General features: G+C 42.0%; 1 protein-coding gene across 5 annotated transcripts in view; it reads right to left on the bottom strand.

The window, feature by feature from the left end:
- Positions 1 to 27,267, bottom strand: part of FRMD4A (FERM domain containing 4A) — a 432,053-nt gene that overhangs the window by 113,363 nt on the left and 291,423 nt on the right. For all 5 annotated transcript variants that reach the window (XM_083183113.1, XM_083183112.1, XM_083183111.1 and 2 more), the window contains exon 5: positions 5,777 to 5,861. In XM_083183113.1, coding sequence (XP_083039239.1) covers positions 5,777 to 5,861 — 85 coding nt within the window. The remainder of the gene's footprint in view (positions 1 to 5,776; positions 5,862 to 27,267) is intronic.

Here is a 27,267-nt window from a genome sequence, read left to right as displayed (position 1 = left end):
TCCCGTGTCACCGGCGAACGTTATTCGCCGGTGACACAGGAAAACGCTGTAATTGGCTGTTCACACTGAACAGCCAATCACAGCGATCGCCGACGGGGGGGCGGCATCGCAGCCCCCCCGGGGCATGCACGGACATGTCTGCTGTCAGGGACAGCAGACATGTTGAAACTGTCACCGCGTCTATAGACGCGGTGACAGTTTAAATCCATGACGTACATTTACGCCATGTGTCGGGAAGTGCTTCCCGACCATGACGTAAATGTACGTCAAATGTCGGGAAGGGGTTAAGGGGAAATTGGTCCGACGTTCTTAGAACAAGTCGGATTAGTGTATGGGCGGCCTTTACATAAAGAGTAGCTGGCTGTTTAATATGGAGAGAAGATAGGAAGAGATGGGTAAAAATGTGGCAGATGAAAGTGGTGAGATTAGAAGTACTAAGAAAGGAATGGGGAGAGGCAGAGCTTTATTAGCTAGGTCTTATAACTCTGATCAATTAGATTGAGACTGACTTTTTTAAAATCAAATCATGGGTACTTGTTTCCTAGCACGGCACCCACAATTTGGATCGTAGTGCATCTTATACAATCGCATCGCATCTCATGCAATATAGCAATTTTTTATTGTACAAGCACCCTGATGGGTACTTTCAATGTTAAATGCACCCCCATTGGCAACGCCACCCAGACTATCACCGGCAACCCGAAGAGTGGCGAGCGAAGCGAGCCTGCGAGGGGCGGCGGTACGCGTCCTCTAACCTTTTCATACCCCCACTATCCACGTCGGCGTGGAGTTGATGGTGCGGAGTTTAGATAGTGTGGCGAGCCAAAGCCTGGCGAGCGCAGCGAGGGAACACGGATTACTTTACATATATTCCGCGGCTCACCACGCTTCAGGCTCGTATTACGCATCTTTCACATTACACACTATCTATAAACCAACTCCACACCGACGTGGATAGTGGGGGTATGAAAAGGTCAGAGGACACGTACCGCCGCCCCTCACAAGCTCGTATGATCGCCACGTTTCGGGTTGGCGTTGATAGTGGGGGTGGCGTTGACCATGGGGCTGCATTCATTGTACAAGCACTCCTGTTAATTTAATGAATATCGCATCGCACACCACTAAGTATGGTATGCGATGGGCGCCATGCTAGGAAACAAGTACCAAATCATGTTGCAACTTGATCAAACAAATTAAGACCGGATGGAGCGATTCTCATTGTACCCGCTGGTGCGCCAGTTGCCCATATCTGGTGGTTGGCATGTGGTGCGGAAGCGCGAGCATTGCCGGGAATGGGGCATGCGAGCAGAAACCCCAGTGCACCGTGGCGATTTGCTGGTGACAGGTACAATGAGAATGGCTCCATCTAATAAAATGCTAATAATAATGTCTTCTGATCTTAATTACAGTTTTTTTTTTTAGTTATAACTGGATTTAAATTATATTTTTGTTTTTATCAGATTCAGTATAAAAATCTTTTTATTACCATACTGTATGTGGAGACACTGTCATCTAGTGGCCATTTCACATATTGCACTACTATAATAAGATATACGTACGGTATGTCAAGTCATTTCTATCTTATGCTCTTATTTGTGAAAGTCTCATCTAGCTGGAAGAAAACAATGCCGCTCTTACCACTCTATCATATTTATAGAATCTTAGCTGTAACTCAGTAATCGCTCACTTGAGCTATGGTTGGTATTAGTATTATTTATTACCAATCTGTTTACACAGCAATATATTTTCTGCAACAAAATACAGACAACCAATGAAGGGACTGGCAGACTGGTTAATAGAATGTTTTGCAGGAAACATATTTCAAAACTAGCTAAGCCCGCTCAAAGCAAAAGCTTCGGAAGCTAGTTTATGTGTTTCTGTATGTGTGATTGCCTCTGTGTTTCTGTATGTGTGAAAGAGATGCAGTTTCTCTCGCTGCCAGCAGATGGCAGTGTTTCAGGGACACACTGACTCAAGTGAAAGTCTGGTTAGGTGAAGACTATTAAGGATAGAATTCCATTCAGCAATGTGGGAGATTATGAGCTCATGTATTAATATTTTTGCAATATCTTGTGTGAGACTGGTGCCTACTCTGGAAATGTCTCTTAAATGTAAGTATAGGAAGAGTATAGACTGCATACCCTGTAATGAAAGGTGCTACCTTGCTGAGATTTTTAGCTATATACAAAACAGAGGGGGTTTGCAGGTGCACTATGCAATTATTACTGCTAACATGTATTCCTTTTATAATTAATTTATGAGGTTGTTAGCATACATTTGGCCAAAGATATGTACCTGCCCACCACGTTAAGGTCACCTCTTTAGAGAAGGTCCCTAGCACTATGGGGTTCATACCTGGGGTGCAGGGCACCCCCAAACGAGTCAAGCAAATCCACCCTGGGTCATTACATAAATAAAATATAGCTGTGAAGTATAATAGAGTGTAAAGTGTCATAGAATGTAGGGTATGTGAAAGCAACTAATAGTGATAAAGGGTGTGTCAAAAGTAAAAATTGTGAAAAAAAATACTTAGAAAAAAAAATACTTAGAAAAAAAGACATACATAGAAAAAAATGATATGTTTATGTGAGTCTATGTGTAAAGTAGCGATGCCCTGAAGTGGTCCAGCCAGACTAGCCCATGTAACAGGATTTGGATACCAACTTGATATGAAGAATAAAGGACAGATCTGATTCAAGGATGGGACCTGATAAACAAGGTTTATGGGTTAGGGTTTATTTTCACATTATTCACTGATATATAAAGATCTGTGAATGATATGAAGAAAACATCTTCTGTTAAATGGTGAGAATACTCAAAGATTGAGTTTAATGTGATGACAATACATCCAGTAACACGGACAGACACATATGACAACAGACCTGGAGGCGATAGGTAGGTCTGTGGATAGTCAACTGACAGTTATAAGAAGGTAGACTGAAATAGGACGAGATCTAGAATGAGGACTAGAATCCAACAATGGGGCAGATGTATTAAGCCTTAACAAGAGATACATGCAAGGGTGATAAAGAGAGATAAACGTCCAGCCAATCAGCTCCTAGCTGACTTTTTTCAAACACAGCCTGTAACATGGCAGTTAGCAGGTGATTGGCTGGGCGTTTATCTCTCTTTATCACCCTTGCATTTATCTCTTGTTAATGCTTAATACATCTGCCCCATTGTCTTAAAGACCAGGTCCTAGGCAATGAAATGTTTATATAAGAAAAGAGTTGCCAATAATGTCAATGCATTACCATTACCATAACCAATGCATAGTCAATGCCGTCTGTAGATTGTTGAAAATGAAAAGCTGACTAAAGTACATGAAGTATGTGGGGTTAGAGATTATGAAAGACAACATAGTTACATTTATCAGTAGCATTGGCCAGACATGTATTACCAGCCAAAGCTGACAGCTCTGACCAGCTGGGCCACAACATATGTTCTCTCTGTCTCTCCCTATGCAGTGGCAAACGCAGGATTTTTAGAAGGGGGTTTCCAGAGGGGTGAAGCAAAGCACGTAGATGGACACTTAGGTGACCCAGTATATGCTGGGTCAGTTAAAGTATTATAGATAGACCAAATGTATAATAATATACATACATACATACAGGGGCGTCAACAGCAGTGTAAGACCCCTGGGCAAGCAATGTATTGGGGGCCCTACCGATCCTCCAGCGGTAGGGGTGGGGGAAGCTTTGATGTCCCGTGGGTGGTAGGGGGTATTATATCAACCGCTCTGCATGTAGGGCCTGGATCAGTAATTTCCACTAATTACCCCTTTACTGCACAGATGGTGAGTGATGGAGTGGGAGAAGGGGGCATTGGGCTGAATGAAGGGGCCCTGATACATAACTTCCAGGGTGGTAGAAGATGTTTAATATGCAGAGGAGGGGTGTGTAGTGGAGTGGGCTTATTATTCATAATTTTCTGGTGGGATGACAGCTTGCTTGACTGCCGATATCTCCAGTTAACGGAAATACATTTCTTAGATTTTAATGGAATTAAAAACTAGAAAATCCCACCTACTAAATGGTATTGGGGACTAGGGGATCAGAGTTCAGGAGGCAGAGCAATCTGCCCACGAGATTATAATACTACATTCCAGGTGTGTGGAGCTGGAGCAGTAACCAGCTGCTCGAAGGCTGATATCTCTGGTTCTGGGAACAGTAGAGACAAGCTACTAGTGTCCATCAAAGGAAAGGAGTCCCAGCTTTTGGAATATAACCTCAGAAAAACTCTAAATTAGAGAGAACCTGAAATATCTGACTGGGAATAACAATTAACAGGCTTGGATGGGGACCACTGCTTTGAAGTCAGATATCTCCGGTTCCTAAGGGCCGATTTTTACAATTCTTATACCCATGGAAAGAGGGGACCCTCAGCTTTTAGCTGAGGCGCCTTAGGCTCCTGGGGGGTTTCTGGGTACTCAGAAACCCCCCCTGCGTGCGCTACTGCTATGGGTGCCCCTGGCTGAAGGAAAAGAATCAAGCTAGTCAATGCTTGCAGAATACATCACAATCTTGTTCTTGAAGTAGGAAACAAGATAGCAGCCGCTGGTGGTTCATTAAATTAAATGCATTAATAAGGCACCTATAGATTGTAAGCTTGCGAGCAGGCCCCACTTGATTCTTTGTCGGAATGGGATCATATGGTCGACCTAAAAATGGTCGACAGTAGGTTGACATGGGTCTAGGTCAACATGGGACAAGTTCGACAGCTGTTAAGTCGACACAAGCATTAGGTCAACATGGTCAAAAGGTCGACACCACTACCTGGTGCTATGGGCCCATGTGTCACATTCGAGTTATCTTGAAAGAGATCCCTGTGGAGGATCAAAACATCGATTTTCTGATTATGTCCACTACTATGGAATATACATTATCTTTTACTTCAAGTTGGTGAGTGCCTGCCTTCCTCTACACACCTCTATGTTAATATGTCTAGTGTCCATGAGTCTTCAAAACACTGCCATCTGCTGTCAGACAGTGAAAGTACATCTCTTTCTCACACATGCACAAACACAGAAGGTAGCAGACTAGCTTTCGAAGCTTTTGCTTTGCTCGGGCTTACTAGTATGCTTATATGGTTATTAATATAGGTCTAATATATATTCTATAGTATACTGTATATTAACATAATACAATCTGAATTCATCAGTTCTTTAAAATGTGAGTAGTTTGCTAAATTGTGAGACCTGGCTGCGAACAGACATCCTGCTGTTGACACACATTTGCATCCTAAATAATGTTAATCAAATGCATTTATCATAAGTCAACAATAATGCTGAACACTTTAATGTGCAAAATATGTAGTAGACTTTATCAGATGATGTTAAAAATATATTTGAAGAGTAACATTATTATAATTGTATGCAATGGCAATATATTTTACAGAAATACTTAACCCATTAGGGTAAGCAGTACTGTGACTATTTTCACAGAATTACAAAAATTGTGGTAACAATGTACTCAGCACTGAATCAACCATACAAAAATGTGCTGCCTTCTGGTCAATCTGCAACTCATTAAAATTATGATGTGTATTGTATCTACATTTCTGATGACACTCTATTGATCATTCTTTTCACAAGCACTCTGGGTGGGCGGTGGACACAAGTTGAAAGGTGAACAAAGTTCATGGTAACAAGCCAGTCAGTGTTTAATGTTATACCGCCCATGACTTCATACTCTTTCTGCTAGAATAAGCTCCAAATCTTACAATGATATTTTTTTTTATCAGTTATGGCTTACTTAGTATGCTAACAATATATTACCTTATAAATACAAGACTTGGCATTTAGGAAGAAGAGTTCAATTGTAGCATTGTCTTTCAGATAAGATATACTCTCAATGTAGAACCTGAAAAACAAAATAAAAGACATATAAGATAAAGCACAAAATATATTTAACAGATTTATGTTTTAGGGTAAAAAAAGATAAATTGTACAATCTTCCGCAGGGAGTACTTCTACAGATGTTCATGGCTGCGCTGTGGATGTACTGTATATCATTATCAACCAATCAATCTATTCACTCAGCAATTTCATATTGCTGGCCTGCTCCTATTTTCTAGACATGTTTTAATTTGCTGGTCCCTGGGTCAGGCATGTCATGTGCTGAATAACACTGGGGCTTCTTCTTGCACTCCTAGGGGTAAATCTGCTAAGCTCCAGTGTTTCTGCCTAGTTGCCACAGAAATTTGAAAAATAAATGACGTTGGGTCCCTCCTCATAAGAATAACCAGCCCTGGGATCTTTGAGCAGGTATTGGTTCTAAAATTACAGGGGGGGGGCATTTAAAGAACCAGCACCAGTCTTGTGGACCTGTCCTGGTTCCAAAAATATAGGGAAATTCTTTAGGGGTCCCCCATATTTTTGAAACCACCCTTTACATCAGGGGTGAGGAACCTTTTTTGCACCAAGGGCCGTTTGTATGGGGAAAAAATCCTTTGGGGGACATATGTAAAATTTTCTCTTACAAATTGTCCTGCTGCAGCCGTGACGCTCCGGCGGCTGCCGCTGAATAGGACTGACAGTCTCCGGCTGCTGTTGATCAAGAGGAATCTCGCAAGAACTACCAACCTTTCGCAAGAATTCCCATGTATTTGACTCCTGGCAAAGCCGCCGGACGGGTGGGCGGGCCACTCAGACTGGCTACGGGGGCCGCATACGGCCCCCGGGCCTGAGGTTCCCCACCCCTGCTTTACATCATTGCCCTGCATTAAAATACACACACCTTGGTTTAACCTGTAGGGCAGTGGTTCCCAAACTGTGCGCCTAGGCTCCCTGGGGTGCCTTGGAGCGCTTGCAGGGGTACCTCAGGTTGGTGGTCTAGAACCAATTAAAGTTATTTATGGCCAATGAAATAGGCTAAATCAGTGCTTGTGGCTTCCAATTAAGAATATGTGGGTAAACAGAAGTGAATCATGTTTCTCACCACATAACTGGACCTAAGGAAAACATTTAAATCACAACTTATTTAATATTTTTCCTGAAATTAGTAAACAACTTTTAGCTTAGGGGTGCCGTGCAAAATATTCTGATACTTTAGGTGCCGTGATTCAAAAAGTTTCGGAACCATTGCTGTAGGGGATTAAATAAAGTCTACATGTGCCATATGTAGACATTTAACTGGTGAGCTTACTATAATTATGTACTGCAGTGTGTATTAAAACAAACATAACTCTAATCAAGGGTTTTCAATACCAAACCTCATCTAACACATTCATACACTAAAGGCCCATACACACTGGGCGACTTTGACCTGAAAGTCGCTCAAAACAGTAGGTGTGAGCGGCTTTCAGCTCAAAGCCGCCCAGTGTGTATGCCCCGGCAATGAGCGATAAGCGCTGCTGCGCGCTCCCACATCATCGGCAGGGAAAGCCACTCATCTGCTGGTTATACCAACAGATGAGCAGCTTTGAGGATGGCTTTGCATAGCACTGCGCTATGCAAAGCCGTCCTCCCCCCTCCTTCGGTGACGGATAGGGGGAAAGCCGCTCAGTGTGTATGCACTGAGCGGCTTTCCCCCAGCGATGAACGCAATAATCGATGTCCATATATACTGGGCATAATCGCCCAGTGTGTATGGACCTTAAGGGGTAAAATTAATAAGATAGGAGTTTTATTTTGTACTTTTTTTTTTTTGCACCTTCTATAATATAATAGATAAAATCTGATAGGTTGCCCATAGCAACATACCATCTGAAATAGAACTTCCATCTTCGTAAATCTCCCCCTAAAGGCAGTAAAACAAATGATATGCACATTGTCTAATGTGTACGCACTATATTTTTATCGATGTGCGCTCCCACGGGTTGTTATCAATGTCCTCTGTCATCTATACATGCAGGAAGACTGAGGATATCGCTACCGAAAGCCATGCTGCAGAAGGTCCAGTCACCAATGAGGTCGCTGGGTGCACATTTCCATACCTCCCAACATGACTCTCTCCAGGAGGGACACAATACTCTTCTTCTGGACTTGACTCTTAATTCAGGATTACCATCACCTGTGTAGAAACACCTTTCTTATCAATTAACCTGTTTAAAACAGGTGATGGCAATCATACATTAAGAGGAAAGTCCAGGAGCAGAGCATTGTGTCCCTCCTCCATACCTCCTCATGTTGGGAGGTATGCATTACCATCCCAGCTTTCAGTTGTGTGCTAATCAGTAGTATATGTATGTGAGAATCTTATATATAACTTTCAGTTAAATCCAATTTATTTGAAACACACAATCCTCAGCATGTCATTACAGGGGACATTAGCACCTAACCTCATTTATCACAGTCAAATACACATGAGCTATTTGCTGCTATGTACTGTATCTATTCTGGTAATTATAACTATAATAATAACAACAACTATATATTTAGTTATAATTGAAGTTAATTTAAGTTAGTTTAAGTTAATTACTGTTACTTTAAATCACTAATTCTTATAATGGGATTCAGAAATGAGAAAAAACAAAGAGCAATTTGCTCCTGGATTAACCAATGTTGCAATACATTGAACATTTTTTGGAGGTTTTTTTTGCATGCAGGGACAATACTTTAGCAAATGCATACTGGGTAGCTTTGTTCTTACACAAAATGTTAGATTAAGCTGGGTCACACCACTTGGCAATTTTAAATCTCTATGCACATTTTAAATCTACCCCACCTGCAGTGCTCCAAGGTTTCGGAAAACGTTCTTTTTTTCTGCTAATTTATTTTGCTCTTAATTCTGAATCAGGCCCGTGGTGTGATCAGCTTTATCTCCCTGGTTTCTAATTAGGATTGGTCTCCAATGGAAATAACAAGTGCCTCAAACTTCAAAGCTTTTTTGGTTTCGTGACCCAAATCATTCAGAGCTCAGACTAAAGCAATTTAAGTGGAAAGGATCCTTGAAATGTATGTACCCAAATTACTCAGCGCTGAGACTAAACCAATTTAAGTGGAAAGAATTCTTGAAATGTATATATAAAATATGCTTAAACACAGACCAAAGAACTGCTAACAACTTTATTTAGAGCATGTGTACTCGTAAAGGGTTTTTACTGTAATTACAAAAATTTACGAAAATCTAGTTAAAATAATAAAACTACCTAAAAACATTATAGTTGGTTTTAATAATGGTTCACACCATCATTCCAACAGCAGAGGGTGCTGGTGTATTTCATGATGAATTGACAGAGCTCTAGTAGCAAAATAAAGTACAAAACTGAGCAAGCTTTTCATGATCCCGAAAAAGAGCAATTCTAAAGAGATAACAAGTGGGCACAATAATTCCACTGGACACAAACATTTTGCTCTACATAGACATGATTCATTTTTTGGTTAGATGGCACATACAGAAATTTGTATGATGCAATTGTATAGTGCAATAGAATATGCCGACATTTTACAAATAAATGTTTATAAATATATAAACCAATCCCGTTTTACAGTTTATGAATCAGGACATATAGGGGAACATTTTTACATTTATTCAACTATTAAAATTCCACAACAAAAAACACTTACATTAAAAATAGAATGTTTGCATTAAATAACAATTTATATCCATTTGTTAGAAGGCTGTTACTATTATTATAGTCCTATATATGGCACATGGTTAATTGGCACAGTGCACTGTGAGGTAGAATGTCATTATGAAGTGACTAGAGACTGTTTACCATGCACATACAGAGACTGTGGAGCGAGGGAGAATAGGCCGATTGCAGACACCAGGCTGCCGACTAACTTCCCAGTGTCAGGAAAGCGGGAGTCAAGGAGATAAAGAGTTCCCAGGAGGATGAACAAAGCCTTGTTATGAAGACACAATCACAGATGTTATTGACTGCAATTTCACAATAACTTTAGATAGGTACAAAAAAAAATCCACTAAAACATGGCTGACAAGAAGCCTGCTATAGTCAAAAATATATGCTAGAAGTTTAGATTCCGATGCACTCCTGGAGACTGTAATACAGGAGCTAACGCAGAAACATAGAATTTGACAGCAGATTAAGAAACTCTTTGCCCATTCTGCCCTTAGATTTCCTTTATAGTTTGACAAATATAAACCTATATACAGTATCTCAATAGCTCCACAGATAATATTTGTGCATTAGGCTGGGTACACGTGACTAGACGATCAATGACATGTCTTCTCGGGATACGGTCACTAGGTCGACAAGCATAAGGTCAACAAGCATTAGGTCGACATGGGTTAGGTCGACAGGGTCATTAGGTTGTCACAAGCCTTATGTTGACATGGGGAAGGTCAACAGTCAAAATGTTGACATGAGTTTTTCTCACTGTTTTTTGAGCCGACATGTGGTATTTCATGCCCTACATCCACTAGGGTGTGGTGGGAGAATAAAATAGTGTGCCCAAAGCATGGCGAGCGCAGTGATACATTTCAGTGTCCATGTTGACTGTGTTGACATTCGGGTAAAAAAAAAATGAAAAAAACCCATGTCAACCTTTGACTGTCGACCTTCCCCATGTCAACCTAATGCTTGTGTTGATCTAATGACCCTGTCAACCTAACCCATGTTGACCTTCAGTCATGTCGACCTTCCTCCATGTCGGCCTTCAGTCATGTCAACCTTCCTGCATGTCAACCGAATGCTTGTCGACCTACTTGCTGTCTATCTAATGATCCATTCGAGTCTTCCCAACCATCTCTTAGTGTGTACACTAAACTGTTTTTATACAACACACACCAACAGCCTACAAAAGTTGAATGTTATCCTTCCATTATGGGCCTTGCCAGACATCTGACCGTCATTGCCAGTCATATAAGTGATGTCTGACCTGAATGTAATAAATGCTGCGTGTGTGTCCCAGCATGACTGGGAGACACACATTATGTATAGTGTGGGCCAAGTTAAGGCCAAGTGAAATTCTCATCCCTGGTAAAGTAGGTGGGGCCAATATGATGTGAACTGCATCACCACACCTGCGACTTTAGCCTTTAAATTCAGCTGTCAATTAGACATGTTTTTATATTTTAATTCTTAATAAAAGTAATTTGTGGTAAATTATCATGTTTGTGTTCATTTATCCTTGTGTAAAACAGGTTATTTAAGTATCTTGTAAAATATTTAATTAAGGGAAGGTAATTTGTTTCTGTATATAACTGATGTATTCCACATATGTGGTCGGTCTATGAGCAGAAGTGTATTTTTATTTTCTGACTTCTTTTTCAGGCGACACTGGATGTGTTTTTACATTAATAAATGAATTAGCATGCAGCATCTAGAAAAACACTGTAGCATATCAGCTCTCATACCTCTTAATAGGGATCAAGTCAGGACTCTATATTGTAAACATAAAATAACCACATACAAGGCTTCAATATATATAACACAATCCTAGAGAGTACTGACAAGAGCAAGCTATTAGAGGTCAGTTAATGAGCATCCAAATAGCTATTTTGGTCTGCAGTTGTGACCCAGTACATAATACTGAAGGAAGAATTGACAGTAATGAGTTTAATGGATGTGACCTGGATAACCCCTTATGATTTCACTGCTGATTCTCATTAGTTACATGTAGAAACTAGCGACCAAAGGCACTTGGGTTCCTATACTTCAGATCGTTAATGTATGAAATCAACTGAAATGTAGCATTTTATTAAACTAAAAATAAGTATCTATCTATCTTTCACATTGTGGAGGTCATTCTAGCTTGCAAACGTACCCGTGCGTTCGCACAGGGATTCGATGTTGAAGCTCTGCGCATGCACAGGGATTCTGTGCGGTGACTTTGGACATTTGCATAGTCTACGTGGTGCTCGCAAGGAGACTATGCAATAGGCGGCCAGTGGGTGTTTGCATGCGGACACCCTGCATTTTCTGGGCGTACCCACAAAAACACTGGGTGCGCCCAGGAAAACGCTGGGTGTCCCTATGCGAATGCAGGTGGATACCTGCCTCCTGGGAGTAGACGTCTGATGTCACTGGACGTTAGCTACCCGCCCAGTTCCCTGAGCAGGAAGAAACTGACTTACATTTGCAAGCACTGAAGAAATCATTGGATGGTCCGCAACCACCGAATGATTTTAGGCCCGAACTCTACCCTGCAAATGGATTTTACATGGACAAGTGGACCGAACCTACTGCACGTGATTAAGATAGGTAATTATGGATGTGTGAAGGGTGTAATATATTCATAATGGATTTGTGCGGGTCTCAAATCCCAGTGGTGCTGGGACATGTGGTTCTCCAAGTCCCAGCATGCGGGGGAGACTTTCTGGGCCTTGTAGTTCTACTACAAATGCAATATCTATTTTTTACACTTTACTAACTATTTTTACACCATCAGCCTGGCATCCACCACCCAGGGATGCTGGGGACAGTCCCCTGGTGGTGGTGGTGGGGGGGGGGCTTTATTGGGGAACTGGCTGACCAGCCACCGTGTCATGTTTTGGCCAGGGAAACTAATATAAATAGTTTCTCCCGGCTGTGGCATGGCAGCGCTGGCTGTTGGAGCCTGGTGTTGTTTTCCAAAATAACGGGGGACCCCTACTTTTTTTTTTTTTAATAATATCTTTATTGAGTTTTTCAGGGCATAACAAAATAACAAAACCGGGTAAAGAAATGAAGAAATCAAAAAAAAAAAAAAAAAAAAATGCAAAACAGACGCAATAAGAGCAAGTACGGGGGTACAGAAGGGAAGAAGGGGAAGGGGGGAGCGTGGCAATATATCTTAGCATGTATCTTAACACAATGACCCAGCGCAGATAGTGCAAACAGGTCGACCTGTTGTCCAGGGTTCAGATCAAGGTCCATCCGCACAGCCCAAGTATATTCTATGACATAGACTAAATTCTATAGCCTCGGTGTCGAGCCCAACTTTGCCACTTAGAGCAGGTAGAACCAGGGATCGCTGTCTCGAATTCGTAGTGCCTCTGGATTTTTTCCCTAATAGTGTCTATTCCTGGGATATTTGGTGATCTCCAGGCCTGGGCAATCGCTGCTTTGGCCGCTATCAGAATGTGCCCTAGTACATAGGACTCCTCCTTCGATAAATGGCATCTAAATAGATGAAAAAGGGCTGTTTCAGGGTTCGCCCTGATCTGGATCCCCAGTACTGAATCAATCAGATTAAACACCGCATCCCACATGGGACGCAATTTGTGGCAGTTCCAGAAGACATGGTAGATGGTGCCTACCTCACCGCAGTCCCTCCAGCAATATTTGGATACATCATGCCAGATTTTATGCTGGCGGGGACCCCTACTTTTTGAGTGTATTTTGGGAACCAGGATGGGGCCAAAAGCCTGATGCTGGTTATAGAAATTGGACCCCATTTAATTTTCCTCCCTGTATTTATTCAACCAGGTCTGGCTCAATGAGCCTGGGGATGGTTATACTCGGGAGGGGGAACCCTACACTGTTTTTTTTTAAATGATTTATTTCATTTTCTACACAGATAGGCCTGCGCAGATCTGACTGATCCATGCAGGCTTCAGCTAAATACCCCTGGAACATGAGGAGTATTTTCCAGTCACATTTTTGCTGAATTACCAGCTGAATTCAACAGTATGAATGTTTGAAAATGAGCACACCATGGAACTCATGGCCATTTACAGCTGATGGTGTATTCATTCGTATACCAGAATATGGCTGAGCTTGCTGTATATAAATACGGCAACATTAGCCGAATTTGGTTTATTGTGAATTAGCTGATGCTAATTTACCATATGTATTTTACATTGAATGGGTATAAATACTTGCATTTGTACCCATTTGATCTTAATCAAATGGGTACAAATTTCCCCTGATGACTCATAGCTTCGAGAACTCATCCCGAATCCCATGGGTTATTGCCTGATAACAGGTAATTTACTGTAAATATGGCTATAATTGGATAGCCTGATAGTACTATTTGGCTAACAATAGCTTAAATAACTATGTTATGTTATTTAAACTATTGTTCTTGTTTCTAGTATCAGTATTACACTTTTGAATCACACTGTATTCAAATACTGTACTCATGTTACTTATAATAACAACGAGTAAGCCCACTCCAAGCAAATGCTTCGAAAGTTAGAGGTAGTTTCACTTGCTGCCAGCTGCCAACAGATGGCAGTGTTTCGGTGACACACGGACACTAGACATATATATATATATATTTTCTATGGAAATAGAAATGTGCGCTCGATAGTGCATGAAAACCATTTTAAAAGTTTATTAAACACATGACATAAGAACAGAGGAAAAGTTCACGTACCAACGGTGGCGGTTCTTTATCACCGCGGTCAAACAGAGCTCTCTGACGAAGTTGATATGAAACGCGTAGGGACATGGCCTAGCGCGGAGAACACCACCATTTGCTGTGTCGCTGTCTGTCCGGGAACAGAGTGTAACCGGCTCCAGCCATAGGTGCTTTGCACCATATTTTAAGCTGTTTGACCGCGGTGATAAAGAACCGCCACCGTTGGTACGTGCACTTTTCCTCTGTTCTTATGTCATGTGTTTAATAAACTTTTAAAACGGATTTCATGCACTATCGAGCGCACGTTTCTATTTCCATAGAATTCCATTACCTGTTGGATACAGGTGTAGTTACTCTACAAGAGACGGAGCTGCTGGGTGAAAAAAATCCTAAATGCCACTATATGAGATTATCCAAACGTTGATTGGACTATCGGTCTCGGATAAAGAGGTTATCCAATATATAAATGTGGACATTTTAATTGAATTTAGTGCACTGTTCTATTTTTTCCACTATATATATATATATATATATATATATATATATATATATATAGATAGATAGATAGATAGATAGATAGATAGATAGATAGAGAGAGAGTGAGATTATTATCAAAGAAAGCAGTCCACTGCTTTCAGGCATTATACAATTCACTTGAGGAATTGCCGCTTCATTAATCCTCTGCTAGCATAAAACACTTAGGAAATGCCTTGACTGCAGTTATTGCAAGCATTGGTTGCTAGACAATATCATCCAGATTACTCAAGGCACAAACAAATTCTGTTTCCAAGCTTTCCTAACCACTGCCAGTCAATGAGCGATGACGCATAGTTTTGACCCACATTCCCGCAGGACTTGTAATTAAAATGTTGTGGCTAATTAAAGCACTGCCATGAGGATAATGAAATAAACAGGTCATCATTAACCAGTGAATAACAGTTCTGTATTTTAAGAATATATAAAAAGAAGTAATTTGATACTGAGATAATGTCAGACAACATGGCCTTTGTGTAAGTAAGAAACTTGGTGTACTATGTTGCTGACTACACTGAGCTTGGTCTACATAAAAAAAAATGCATTAAAGAATCAAATTTAATATTGAAATACATAATTCTGAGGAGCGTCTAAATTCTATGGGGGGTATTTCTGACAGGGGAAATAGCGGCAGCCGCCTATTCAATGCTGTCTTTCCTGACAGCATTGAGGAGGCATCTCAGCAGCCAGACTCGTTTTGCAGAGAATGGCTTTGGATTGTTGAGGTCACGGACGGATCTTGACGGTCCACGGCCGTTTCTCACAGCCACGCCCCCTTTCCAGTACTCAAGAGGTAGGACATTGAATCGCGTTTTGTAGGGGGAGTCTGTAGTTCATCGAATCTTACACTAAGTGCAGTATAAACATACTAATAGTTTTTTTTAAACAACCAATTTCCGCTGTATTTGTAATAATAATATAACATGTCTTTAAATAAATGATAATAAAAAAATGTAGAAATAATGATATTGGTGCTTTTAAGATCTGTAACTATAACATCTACCATAAATAGTTTCACTATATTATAATAAAGGTAAAAAAACACACTAGAAAATAAATAAGAAAACGAAATACATCCAGTAATAAAAGATAAAGTTAATATAGAGATTTATATTTATCATGATGATCACGCTGTATGTACACATTGGGAATTTGAACATTTGCACACTGTAGAACAGAGGCGTAAGTCTAGAACACTCTTGGAGATATATAATTTTGCTGACAGTTTAGCATCTTCCAGTTCTATTAAATTCACAACCGCAGTGTTAATGTGCGTTGAGACCAGACACAGAGTGACATTTACTGCTGATGACATTCTCTGGCTCACAAAATCAAACTCTCTTAAAATAGAAAATTGTGCAGTAACCAATCAATGGCAAACCACCAGCCTTACAATTTCTCCATCCTACTGATCTCAGCTTACATTGTACAAACCAGACTCAGCAAAATCTCTCTATGGCAGGCTTCAAACAGTGTGCAATTAGACATGTGCAAAGGGAAACAGATGTTGCAAAAAAATAATTGCTTGTCTGCATTTTTGATGATCTTTTTTTTCACGTAAATTCCAAACATGCAAATCTCTTGCCTGTTAACTGTTGGGAGAGAGTCTCTAGATATCAGGCAACAAACTTATTTAATCAGCTCTATGTTGTACTTTATGTGTAGCAGTTCTAGCATGGTTGGGTTGGCTGGGGTAACAAGTACATACTTTTCCAGGATTTTAATAACAGCTGTGCAGAAATAGCATGGTAACAAAGGTTAACCGCATAACAAGCGTAAACATTAGTGAAATATGGTGTTATAGGTCAGCAATTTGTTAGTTTAGTATAACATCACCTACACAGGTGCATCCTTTATTGACCACAGACCATAAGTGGTTACCACAGTATTTCCGGTCTTTTCGGTCACTGGTATTCTGCTAATATGAATAGGTGATCAGTCTTACATAAGTCGCAATTTCATCATTTACAAAACACAAAAACACAACTTAGGTGTTTATATTTTCTACATCACGTACCATTTAATACAAATAATAAAGCAACAAAAAAATTGCAGTTGTTTCCTGAGATTTAAGTGCAAAATGACCTAGTGCTAAAGAATTTTTAATGGAACTGTAAAAACTAAAGGCTAAATAACATATTACAAAGGGACTTCCGGTTCCGCCCCCTGATGGAGCAGTAGCAGGGGAACAGAGCTCCGATAACCGGGAGCCCAAACGCCCGTTTTAACGGATCCAAGCCTCCACAAAGCCCGCCAGCTACCACCCCCATCCCTTCTACAACTCCCCACTGCTGCATGAAGCGTTACTTTAGCGCAATGCCGATCAACCAAGGCCGCAGGAGAGACAAAGAGACCAAGACTCCTGGTCCCAAGATGGCGCCGGACGCCGTCTCCCGCCGCGCAGCACCGTCCTCCTCACCATCTACCTCCAGGGGTTCCACTTCCCCCCTACATGAGGCCCCGCAAGGGGACCTGGGGGCACCACACAGTGAGTACCCACAATCGCTGCAACAACTACCCTCCCCAGACGCCCCAGTCACCTATGGGGACATGATTGACGCCATCAGAACTGCCATAGGCCCACTGCTGCAAGCACAGACTGACACCCTGGGCAGGAGAATAGACCAGCTACACCATAGACTCCAATCCACAGAGCAAACGGTGGGAGCTAATTTCGCTGATATAGCTGAGCTAAAATCCTCCCTGCAATCTGCAAATAAAGAAATAGACCACCTTCACAACAAAGTGCAAGACCTGGAGAACAGGTCGAGAAGGTGTAATCTGCGCCTGATAGGCATACCTGAATCAGTGAAGGGGCAAGAGCTGTTTGATTTTATCAAATTTACACTGCCAGAGTTACTACACATTTCTGACAGATGTAATGATCTGATTATAGAACGTGCACACAGATTGGGAACACTACGGCCACAGGAGGGCGCCAGACCCCGCGCCGTGATTTTCAAGACTTTAAACTTCTTGCACAAGGAACTTATCTGGGCATCCTCCCGCAAGGTGCGAGACATTTCCTGGCAGGGACACAAGATATTAGTGTTCCAAGATTATTCGGCTGAACTCTCTAAAGCAAGGAAAGACTTTGCCCCGACCTGCTCAAAGCTTATCCGTGATGGGGTCAAATTCGCAATGTTATACCCTGCGCGACTACGAATCTTTGATGGCAACTCATTTAAGGATTTACTATCGCACTTAGACGCAGAAGCGTACCTCCGGGAGGCGATGCCCCCGGCCCCACAGCAAGCGGACCAAACTGACTGGGCAGCAGTCCCCAACTAACGGAGAGGCACCAGCCTCATCTCACCTCTCTCATCCACTTATCTTCTACATCTCATCTGCTTCCACATCTCAAACCCCCCCCCCCCCCCTCCCCTTCTCAGGGATACCCTATACCCATCACCACTGGACATTACCTACAGTTTGAATACTACCACAGTTCTGCGACAGACCAATCTTCTTCACCTCCACCTCTGCCTGCCCCCTTCAGGACGCAACCACACTGCCTTTATATGAACACTAAGCTCCTGATGTTACAGGTCTTGGATCAGTATGGACACATGTTTCCTTAATACGAGCTAAATAGCAAGCTCTTATCTGCATATGCTATAGTTAATAAGTGTTCTACAGCAACAGTATTACCTCAGTCATTAACGATGATTACCTTAAAGAAGATTATACTGAACCCATGACTACACCATCCGTATTACTCCCTGTTTTGCAGTATTCCATCCACCCTCCCCCCCCCCCCTTCCCTTTATCTGGTTTAACTAAAACGCCTGGCGGGCGATACAAAAGGTTTTGTTACCTGTTATGTTAGAATTTGGGCTCCTCGGTTCTAAGGAGCACCGTCATAACACCGATGGATATAATATCGGTGGTTGTTATAATTTTGAAACTCCTATTTGGAAGTCTATCTATAATTTGTGACTCTACCCCCCTCCCCCTCTCCCCTCCCACCCTTCTCCCTAAAAGGTATCAATGCTGCAATATTAATATAAGTAGAATAAAATTCCTGTCTTCTAGAAATGTGTACACACCCTTCCACCCCCCTATTATTTAGATGTCGACGTTAACTCTGGGTAGATGGAATGTGGGTGGTATCAATTCCCCACAAAAACGTAAAAAAGTACTAATGTATTTAAACAAGCTTAACCTAGACATTGTCTGTTTACAGGAGACCCACCTGATACCAGCGGAGGTTGCCAAACTCAATATTCTCCAATGGCAGGTACTGTCATCTGCCTCGTACAACTCAAAGGCCCGGGGAGTCGTGGTCCTGAGCAGGAGATGCACACCACTGATGGCTGACACACTCTATTCCGATCCAGATGGTAGATATACCCTCACACGCCTAACGATCGCACAAACACAATACATTCTTTTCAACGTCTATGCACCAAACACATATACCAAATCCTTCTTCCAAAATATATTAAAAGTACTAACCCCACATATGCACCTCCCTATCCTACTATGTGGAGATCTAAATCTAATATCTCACACAGGCCTAGACAGGCAGTTCCCTAATACCAGAAAATTGCCAAATCTGGGAGTCTCAGCTTTGGCGACCTAACTCCACCTATTAGATCTATGGCGCATTTTTCATCCCACTGACAGAGAATACACGTGCCTCTCTGACGCACAAGGCACGCTGTCCAGAATTGATTACATCCTTGCCTCAACCAATTTATTCCCAAAAATCCTACTGACCCATATAGAACCCATAAGCCTATCAGACCATGCTGTAGTGTGGATATCATTTCGACTGACACATGAACAAAGCTCTTTTATTTCATGGAGATGCCCATCTAACATAGTAACCTCAGAATCCCTAAAAGCCGTTGTGCAAAAAACATGGGCGGACTATGCCCACCACAATAGAGACATAATGGACTCCAACCCAGCTCTATTCTGGCAGACATCCAAAACAGTAATAAGACATACATCCCACCAAAAGAAAACCATAGCCCTAGATTTTGCCCAGGCCCAGTCCGACCTAACAAATGCATTCACTGAATTCAAAACCTCCCCATCCCCGGAATCAAAACGAAAATATAATCAAGCCCAATCTACCTTCGAAGGACTATTTGTCAAATCTGAGGCACTATACACCTTTGCCGCCAATGCCAAATTCCACAGATATGGCAATAAGTCAAGTAAATTACTCTCCAACCTCCTTAAAGGTCATCAATCCCCCTCTACAATCCACCCCCTAAAACGCCAAGACGGCTCATTCACTACTACTAATGCTCAAATTGCCCAGACCCTAAACGCCTTTTACACATCCTTATATGCTGCTCCTACATCTGACGATCATGCAGCCATACAATTCTGGAACCTCCTCCCTATCCCACATTTGTCACCCTCTGCCTCTACAACGATATGCGCAGATTTCACGACTGATGAGGTCTTAAAAGCCATAACAGGCCTTAAACCGGGCAAAGCCCCAGGCCCAGACGGACTGACCTCAGAATATTTTAAACTCTTAGCCCCCCAAATCGCCCTCCCCTTAGTCAAAGTCTATAACTCTATACTACATAACGACCAAGCCCCCCTATACTTTAACGCAGCAACGATCAAAGTCCTCCCTAAACCAGGTCGGGATCTGTCAGACCCCGCATCCTACAGACCCATTTCATTACTAGACTTAGACTACAAAATTCTCACAAAAATCCTGGCAGACAGATTGAAACCACTACTTCCCAGCTTGGTCCATGGGGACCAGACCGGGTTTGTCATGGGACGCAACCCCGTGACAAACATCAGAAAAGTCTTGTCAGTATTACAATGTTCCCAGTGGGACATGTCGGGCCCCGCGCTGGCGGTACTGTCGCTGGATGCGGAGAAGGCCTTTGACATGGTCCACTGGGAACACCTCTACACCACCTTACGCAAATTCTCATTTCCTGAACAATTTATCTCCCTACTACGAACACTATATAGTGGCTCTGCCTCCAGAATATCTTGCAACGGAATCTTATCAGAACCATTCCCAATATTAAGAGGCACTCGACAGGGCTGCCCCCTGTCCCCACTCTTATTCGCCCTGGCCCTAGAGCCCCTAGCGATAGCCCTTAGACAGACCCCAACATTCCAAGGAATTCAAATTGGCTCTGTAGATCTGCGAGTATCCCTGTTCGCAGATGATATGCTGCTGTTTCTTACTGCCCCACAACACTCCCTGCCCAACGCTTACCACATTATTAAGCAATTTGGATCCTTCTCTGGGTACAAAATAAATATCCACAAATCCGAACTAATGACCCTGAGAGGCACCCCCCCCTCCTTCCCAGACGACACAAACCTTTGTAACATAAAGAGCCAAAAAACACAGATTAAATATTTAGGAATCCACATTCCTGTAAAACCAAGCCAACTATATTCCGCAAACTATGACCCTATAATCCAATCCATAGCAAAGTCATTATCCACGTGGAAAGACCTACCATTATCGATGCTGGGCAGAACTGAGGTTATAAAATCAATGATATTGCCCAAGCTGATGTATGTCATGCAGATGCTCCCCATCTCATTGAAAAATGGAGACACCCTCAAAATAAATTCCCTGCTGACAAATTTCCTTTGGAACGCCAAGAAGCCCAAAATAGCACTGCACAAGCTTCATCTTCCCAAATCTATGGGAGGACTAAATATCCCAAATTTAAAACAATATTCTAAAACACTCTTGTGCAGATTTGCTATGGGATGGTTATTGGAAAGGAGTGACTACTCCGACTTCCACGTGGATAGTGCCATGTTCACCCCCTTCTCCCCAGGAGCACTTATACATACCCCCAAAAAACACATTCCCACACGAATTTACAACAACATTCTCTTCAAGGACATATACACAGCATGGTGGTCGGTCTCTGCTGCTCAGGGCCACGATCCTCGCTCATCGCCTTGGCTTCCCATTTGGGGAAACCCGATGTTCTCACCAGGAGTCGACAGCTCCACATTCCTTCGCTTGCGAAACAAGGGCCTAAAGGCCATCTCTCAGGTATTCGACCCTGGAGGAGAGCTACTGGCAACCTCGGCCCTACAAAACAGGTTTGGGCTCCCCGCAGATAGCTTCTTCGCTTTATACCAACTAAAACACTATGCGAAGTCCCTGCCTAAAGTACAGCTCCCTAACCCGACAGACCAGGGGTTGTGCAGCATGGTAATAAAATTCCAGAACAACAAATACAAAACCAAACTCCTATACAATACCTTAGCTGAAAAGCCAGCAAAACCAATCTGGGAAAAAATCACACACAAATGGACACAAGACCTCCCCCAGATAAATGACAACACCCTCCTATACAAATACTATCACAAAACTATAAGTATATTGAAAGCCTCAATCCTTCAAGAAGTACATATCAAAACGCTCCATAGAGCATACATTACCCAGCAGCAAAGAAGTCATTATGTACAAGACGAAACAGGCCTCTGCCCCAAATGTAAACATCAAACGGCGACCTACCTGCACAACCTCTGGAACTGTAAATATATTAAGAGATTTTGGTATAAACTCATATATTTTATCAACTCCAACTTCCGCCTACAGGTCCAGTCACACCCAATACCTCTCTTATTTGCGAACTTTGATGAATGGGCTCTCACCCCACCCCAACTCCAATTTATCCCCATCCTGACCCTCGTAGTCACGGTGGCGAAAAAGACAATCCTAAATGCCTGGATCAAACCCCACATCCCAAATGTCATGGAAGTGGAATCCCTACTTTTGAAATACCTATATTATGACCGGTACGATGTACTTCGGCACACAAACACACCCCCCACACGCTTTCTCAGGGTGTGGGGCCCATTCATCAACAGTCGCACACAACAACTGAGAGATGATATCTATAAAACAATCGACATACACAATGTCTAGAATAAATAAATGTGAAACTTTATTGCATTATGAATGTTCATATAATGTACATTATCATGATACCTCTTTCCCCCTCCCCCCCCTCCCTCCCATCCCTCCCTACACCAACAACATACCCATCCCCCCCCATAAATGGAAAATTGATGAGTTAGCAATGTCCCAGTTGTAACTCTGGCTATATGCAAAATTGATGTTACTTGACAATGTCTGCTTCTTTTCTTATGACTGGTGCCAGAATACACCCAAGTTTGTATTTGTCTTATTGTTGACTCTGAATAAATATATTTAAAAAAAAAAAAAAACATATTACAAAGTGTCAGAAGTGGGTACAATACATAAAATAAAGTTCTGGCTGTATTTAGTATGTAGCACTTTAGGTATGTACACATTGGTGGTCTTTCTGGTTGACACGCAAAGCTGCGAAATTCACAGCTTTGCGTGTCATTTTACTCCGCCTGCACGCCATATCCTTGCACGCATGCGAATGGATGTTTAGCATAAACATCCATTCGCAGCCTTGTGTTCAGGGACAAAATCATTTGATGGTCTCCAACAATGCTCTGCTCCTGGACTTTCCTCTCATGTATGATTGCCATCACCTGTGTTGAACAGGTTAATTGATGAGAAAGGTGCTGCAACACAGGTGATGGCAATCATACATTAAGAGGGAAGTCCAGGAGCAGAGCAATGTGTCCCTCCTGGAGAGGATCATGTTGGGAGGTATGCTATCCTATTGTTCTCAGATGCAATACAATACATAGGACAATAGAGTAGAGGCTTAGCAGAGTAATCCAATTACTCACTCAATCCTATCATAGAGATAGATGGCAGTGGCTCCATCTGTAATTGCACCATGAATGAGTCTGGGACCCACAACTGGTCAGGATTTTTCAAGCATCTCTAAAGGACTCCATTTATTTTCAAATTCAACATTCTAAGCAGTGAGAGTTCATTTTGGTATGCTAATCATTAGGTGCAAAGCTACACAATACGATACCAGCTCTACTTTAGCTGGGTATAGTTTCCCATGTCAATCCTTGATTGGTAACTGCACACATTTCCTATTGGTAACTATTATATTCCTAAAAAGGGGAGGCTTGCAGTTTTCAAGGTGTAAATAGAAAATATACAGTAAGATAGACAAATGACCTTGGCTTTAGAAAGATTCAACATCACAAGAATCCTAATGCTTTGCCAAACGCTCAGTAAGACTGTAAAGCCGACAAAACACAATGCCATAGAAATTGGCTAATTTTATACTGACCTACACAATAAATATAGAGAAAAAAAATCAATGGTTATTTTAATATAGGATAAAGAGATTTTGCCATAGATCTCTTACTGCAAGGCTGCCAACTCCTGGGAATTAAAGCCAAGTATCCTCTTGTCTGGAGTCATTAAAATACCCGACAGTGCAATAAAAAATGGCACATGCTGAATATGTAGAAAAATATATACACACAGGAAACAAGAAGAGAGCATGACTTTAAAAGGTTGTTATAACCTGCAGATTACAATATTTATAATAAACATACCTAGTCAGTAACCTGTCTGGAGGGACAGTTTGTGTTGTAAACTAATATTCCTCTGTCGCTCTTTACATCAAACTTTCCTTTTGTTCAGTTTGATGGATATACTGTATATTTAAAATGCTACTGTATTTTTCTAGAAAAATGTCTGATGAGGGGATGTAGATTATTATAATTATTATTTTGGAATGGTATTTCAGTTTAGATAACTTTAGAGTTTACATGTGTAAAACAGGGATAACTGTACAAACTTCTTATTATCTGGAAATGCAAGATGTAGGTGGCATCCCAACTGGCAGGAGGATGGAGGACAGAAGACCAGCATGGGAATCCCAATGCCTGTCAGAATGTGAACATCAGCATCCCAACAGCTGGAATCCCAAAGCTAAGTAAGAAAGTAAGGGTTAGGTTGCGGGGGAGGTTTAGGGTTAAACAGTGGGGGAAGGGATTAGAGTTAGGCTAAGGAGGGAGTGTTAGGGTTAAGCTGTGGGAAGGGAGGGTTAGGATTAGGCTGCAAAAATGGAGGGTTAGGGTTATGCTGCGAGAACGAAGGGTTAGAGTTTAGCTGTGGGAAGCTAGGTTTAGGGGTAGCGTTAGGGTTAAATTAGTTGCTTATTTCGGTACTTGTTTCCAAGCACGCCGCCAGCGACCTTTTCATAGCCCCACTATAGACGTCGGCGTGGAGTTGATTTTATATAGTGTGGCGAGCGCAGCGAGCCACCGATCCCGAAGCGTGGCGAGCGGACGCGTAATACCTGTGAAGTAATGCGCGTGCGCTCGCCACGCTTCGGGCTCGGTGGCTCACTGCACTCGCCACACTATATAAAATCAACTCCACGCCGACGTGGATAGTGGGGGTATGAAAAGGTCGGAGGACGCGTACCGCCGCCTCTCGCAGGCTCGCCACGCTTCGGGTTCGGCATTCATCGTGGAGTGGCGTTAACATTGGGGGGGGGGGGGGGATTTATCATGTAAAATACCCATAAGGGTGGGTATATAATGAAAAATCGTGTCCATTGGCCCATTTAACATTGTTCCCTATGTAAAATGTCGGGGAAAAGGCTAAAAATAGCCCTAAAATCGCGTCGGTCGCGTCCAACGCATACCTAAAGTTAAGGTATGCGATTACCTATGACGGGCGCCGTGCTAGGAAACAAGTACCCTTATTTCTTCTGGGATTATGGCAGTCAGGATGCCGGAGTCAGTATTCTGACTGCTGGCTTTCTAACTGCCTGTACCCCATAACCAACCTGGATTACATACAACCCTATACATTTCCCCTATGCTGTTTACTGAATGATTCATTAAAGACCCAAGAGTGATCTGCCAGGTTGTGCTCGACTGCCTTCACAAAAATGCAGAACGGTGTGCTACAATGAAAGGTTCATCTGCTCTCCTTGCCTATGGTCCAAGACATGGAACTCTGTATATGGAAGGTCTATCCATATTGAAATGTACAGTTCAGATAGAATACCTATGGTAGCTATCTTTGGGATTTAAATTGGGGCATCTCATTAAGAAGCTGGCTTCCTGGACTTATCCATAGAAATTCAGGATGCTGTAAATCAGTCCATTCTGAGGGGTGATTGGTTTCCTGCTATTTCTTGTGTTTTATTTTTACTGGCATCCTCTCATCATAATGAATTATAGTAGCACTAATCACTGTATCCTGTTGTACGAAGCCATGTTATTGCTATAAAACATTGCTTGAAAGTTTCCTCTCCTTTGTCAGATCCACTGATTGTATCTGACAGCCAGACGTGACTTCTCCATGTCCTGACATGACCTCCCAATCTGACTTATTTCCTACCTGTTTAAAAGGGATTTGTGTATAAAATCAAACTGTCAACCTCCAAGTCTGCCAACAAACTATGCGGATTAGGATTAAGTAGGTAATTTAAGGAAACTGGGATCTTGTTATCCAATCAGATTACTCTGGCTCGGACCATACATACAATATCAATAATGGATGTCCTAAAGCAATACATTCAAAAACTCAGGGGTTCTCAAACTTTTTTGCTCTGGGACCCCATCAGACAATTAAAATAATGACAGGACCCCAGCAAATTACTGCAGAAGGTCATCACATCACACATGTAGTCAGCAGACAACACATACATGGCAGCATTGTGGAGGCACAAAATGATGGGAGGAGTCTAAAATAACAGACAATTCAACAGATTTTTCAGACTCTTTGAATCACTGACTGAGATTAGAAAAACTACCAGCCTTATGGTCAGCAACATGGAGTCGCAACCCCATGCTGAGATGGTCCGGACCCACTTTGTGGTCAGGACCCACAGTTTGAGATCCGCTGCTCTAGAACATAAACTATTATTTATGTATTATTCTTCATTGACATATCACCAACATTTTGCACAGAGCATTAGTCAGAAAATGTATAAATTAGCAAAGGTAAGTTGTCCCAGTGATGCTTACAATCTATGTCCCAGTGATACTTACAATCTATGTCCCAGTGATGCTTATAGCATAGGCATGCACAAGCACAAATATCACATATACGAGCTATGGCCAGTTTAGCTTGAAACCAGTTAGTCTAGCATTATGATTTTGAATAGTGGGTGGGGAACCAGAGCACCAGGTGGAAACATGCATGTACAACATAAAAGAGCTGGTGCTGACCACAAATAGTAGTAATTTTTTTTTAATTGATGAAGACTATGATCACATGTGAGCTTTAAGACTAATGAGCTAGAACTGCCTAGAAGAGTATATGCTAAAGAGATAAACATGCAGCTAGTGTGGGGATAGTTAGGAATTATATAAAGGAGAGGAAGACTTGGGCCCTTATTCTGGTTCACCTGCAAAGGCAAATTCCTTCTCAAATGGACAAAACCATGTGCACTGCAGGGGGCAGATGTAACATGTGCAGACTGATTTAGATTTGGGTTAGGTTTTACTTCAAAGTGAGATCTATATTGCAGTGTAAAAATAAAGCAGTCAGTATTTTCCTTGCACAGAAACAAAATAACTCACCCAAATTTAATTCTCTGCACGTTAAATCTTCCCCACCTGCAGTGCACATCGTTTTGTCAATTTGAAAATTAATTTGCCTTTGCGAGTGAACCAGAATAAGGGCCTTAAACTCATTCTAC

This window comes from Crinia signifera, chromosome 4, assembly GCF_055691185.1.
Source record: "Crinia signifera chromosome 4, ASM5569118v1, whole genome shotgun sequence".
Classification (NCBI taxonomy): Eukaryota; Metazoa; Chordata; class Amphibia; order Anura; family Myobatrachidae; genus Crinia; species Crinia signifera.
The sequence above is the reverse complement of the archived record's forward strand: the minus strand, read 5'-3'. Positions and strand labels throughout refer to the sequence as shown.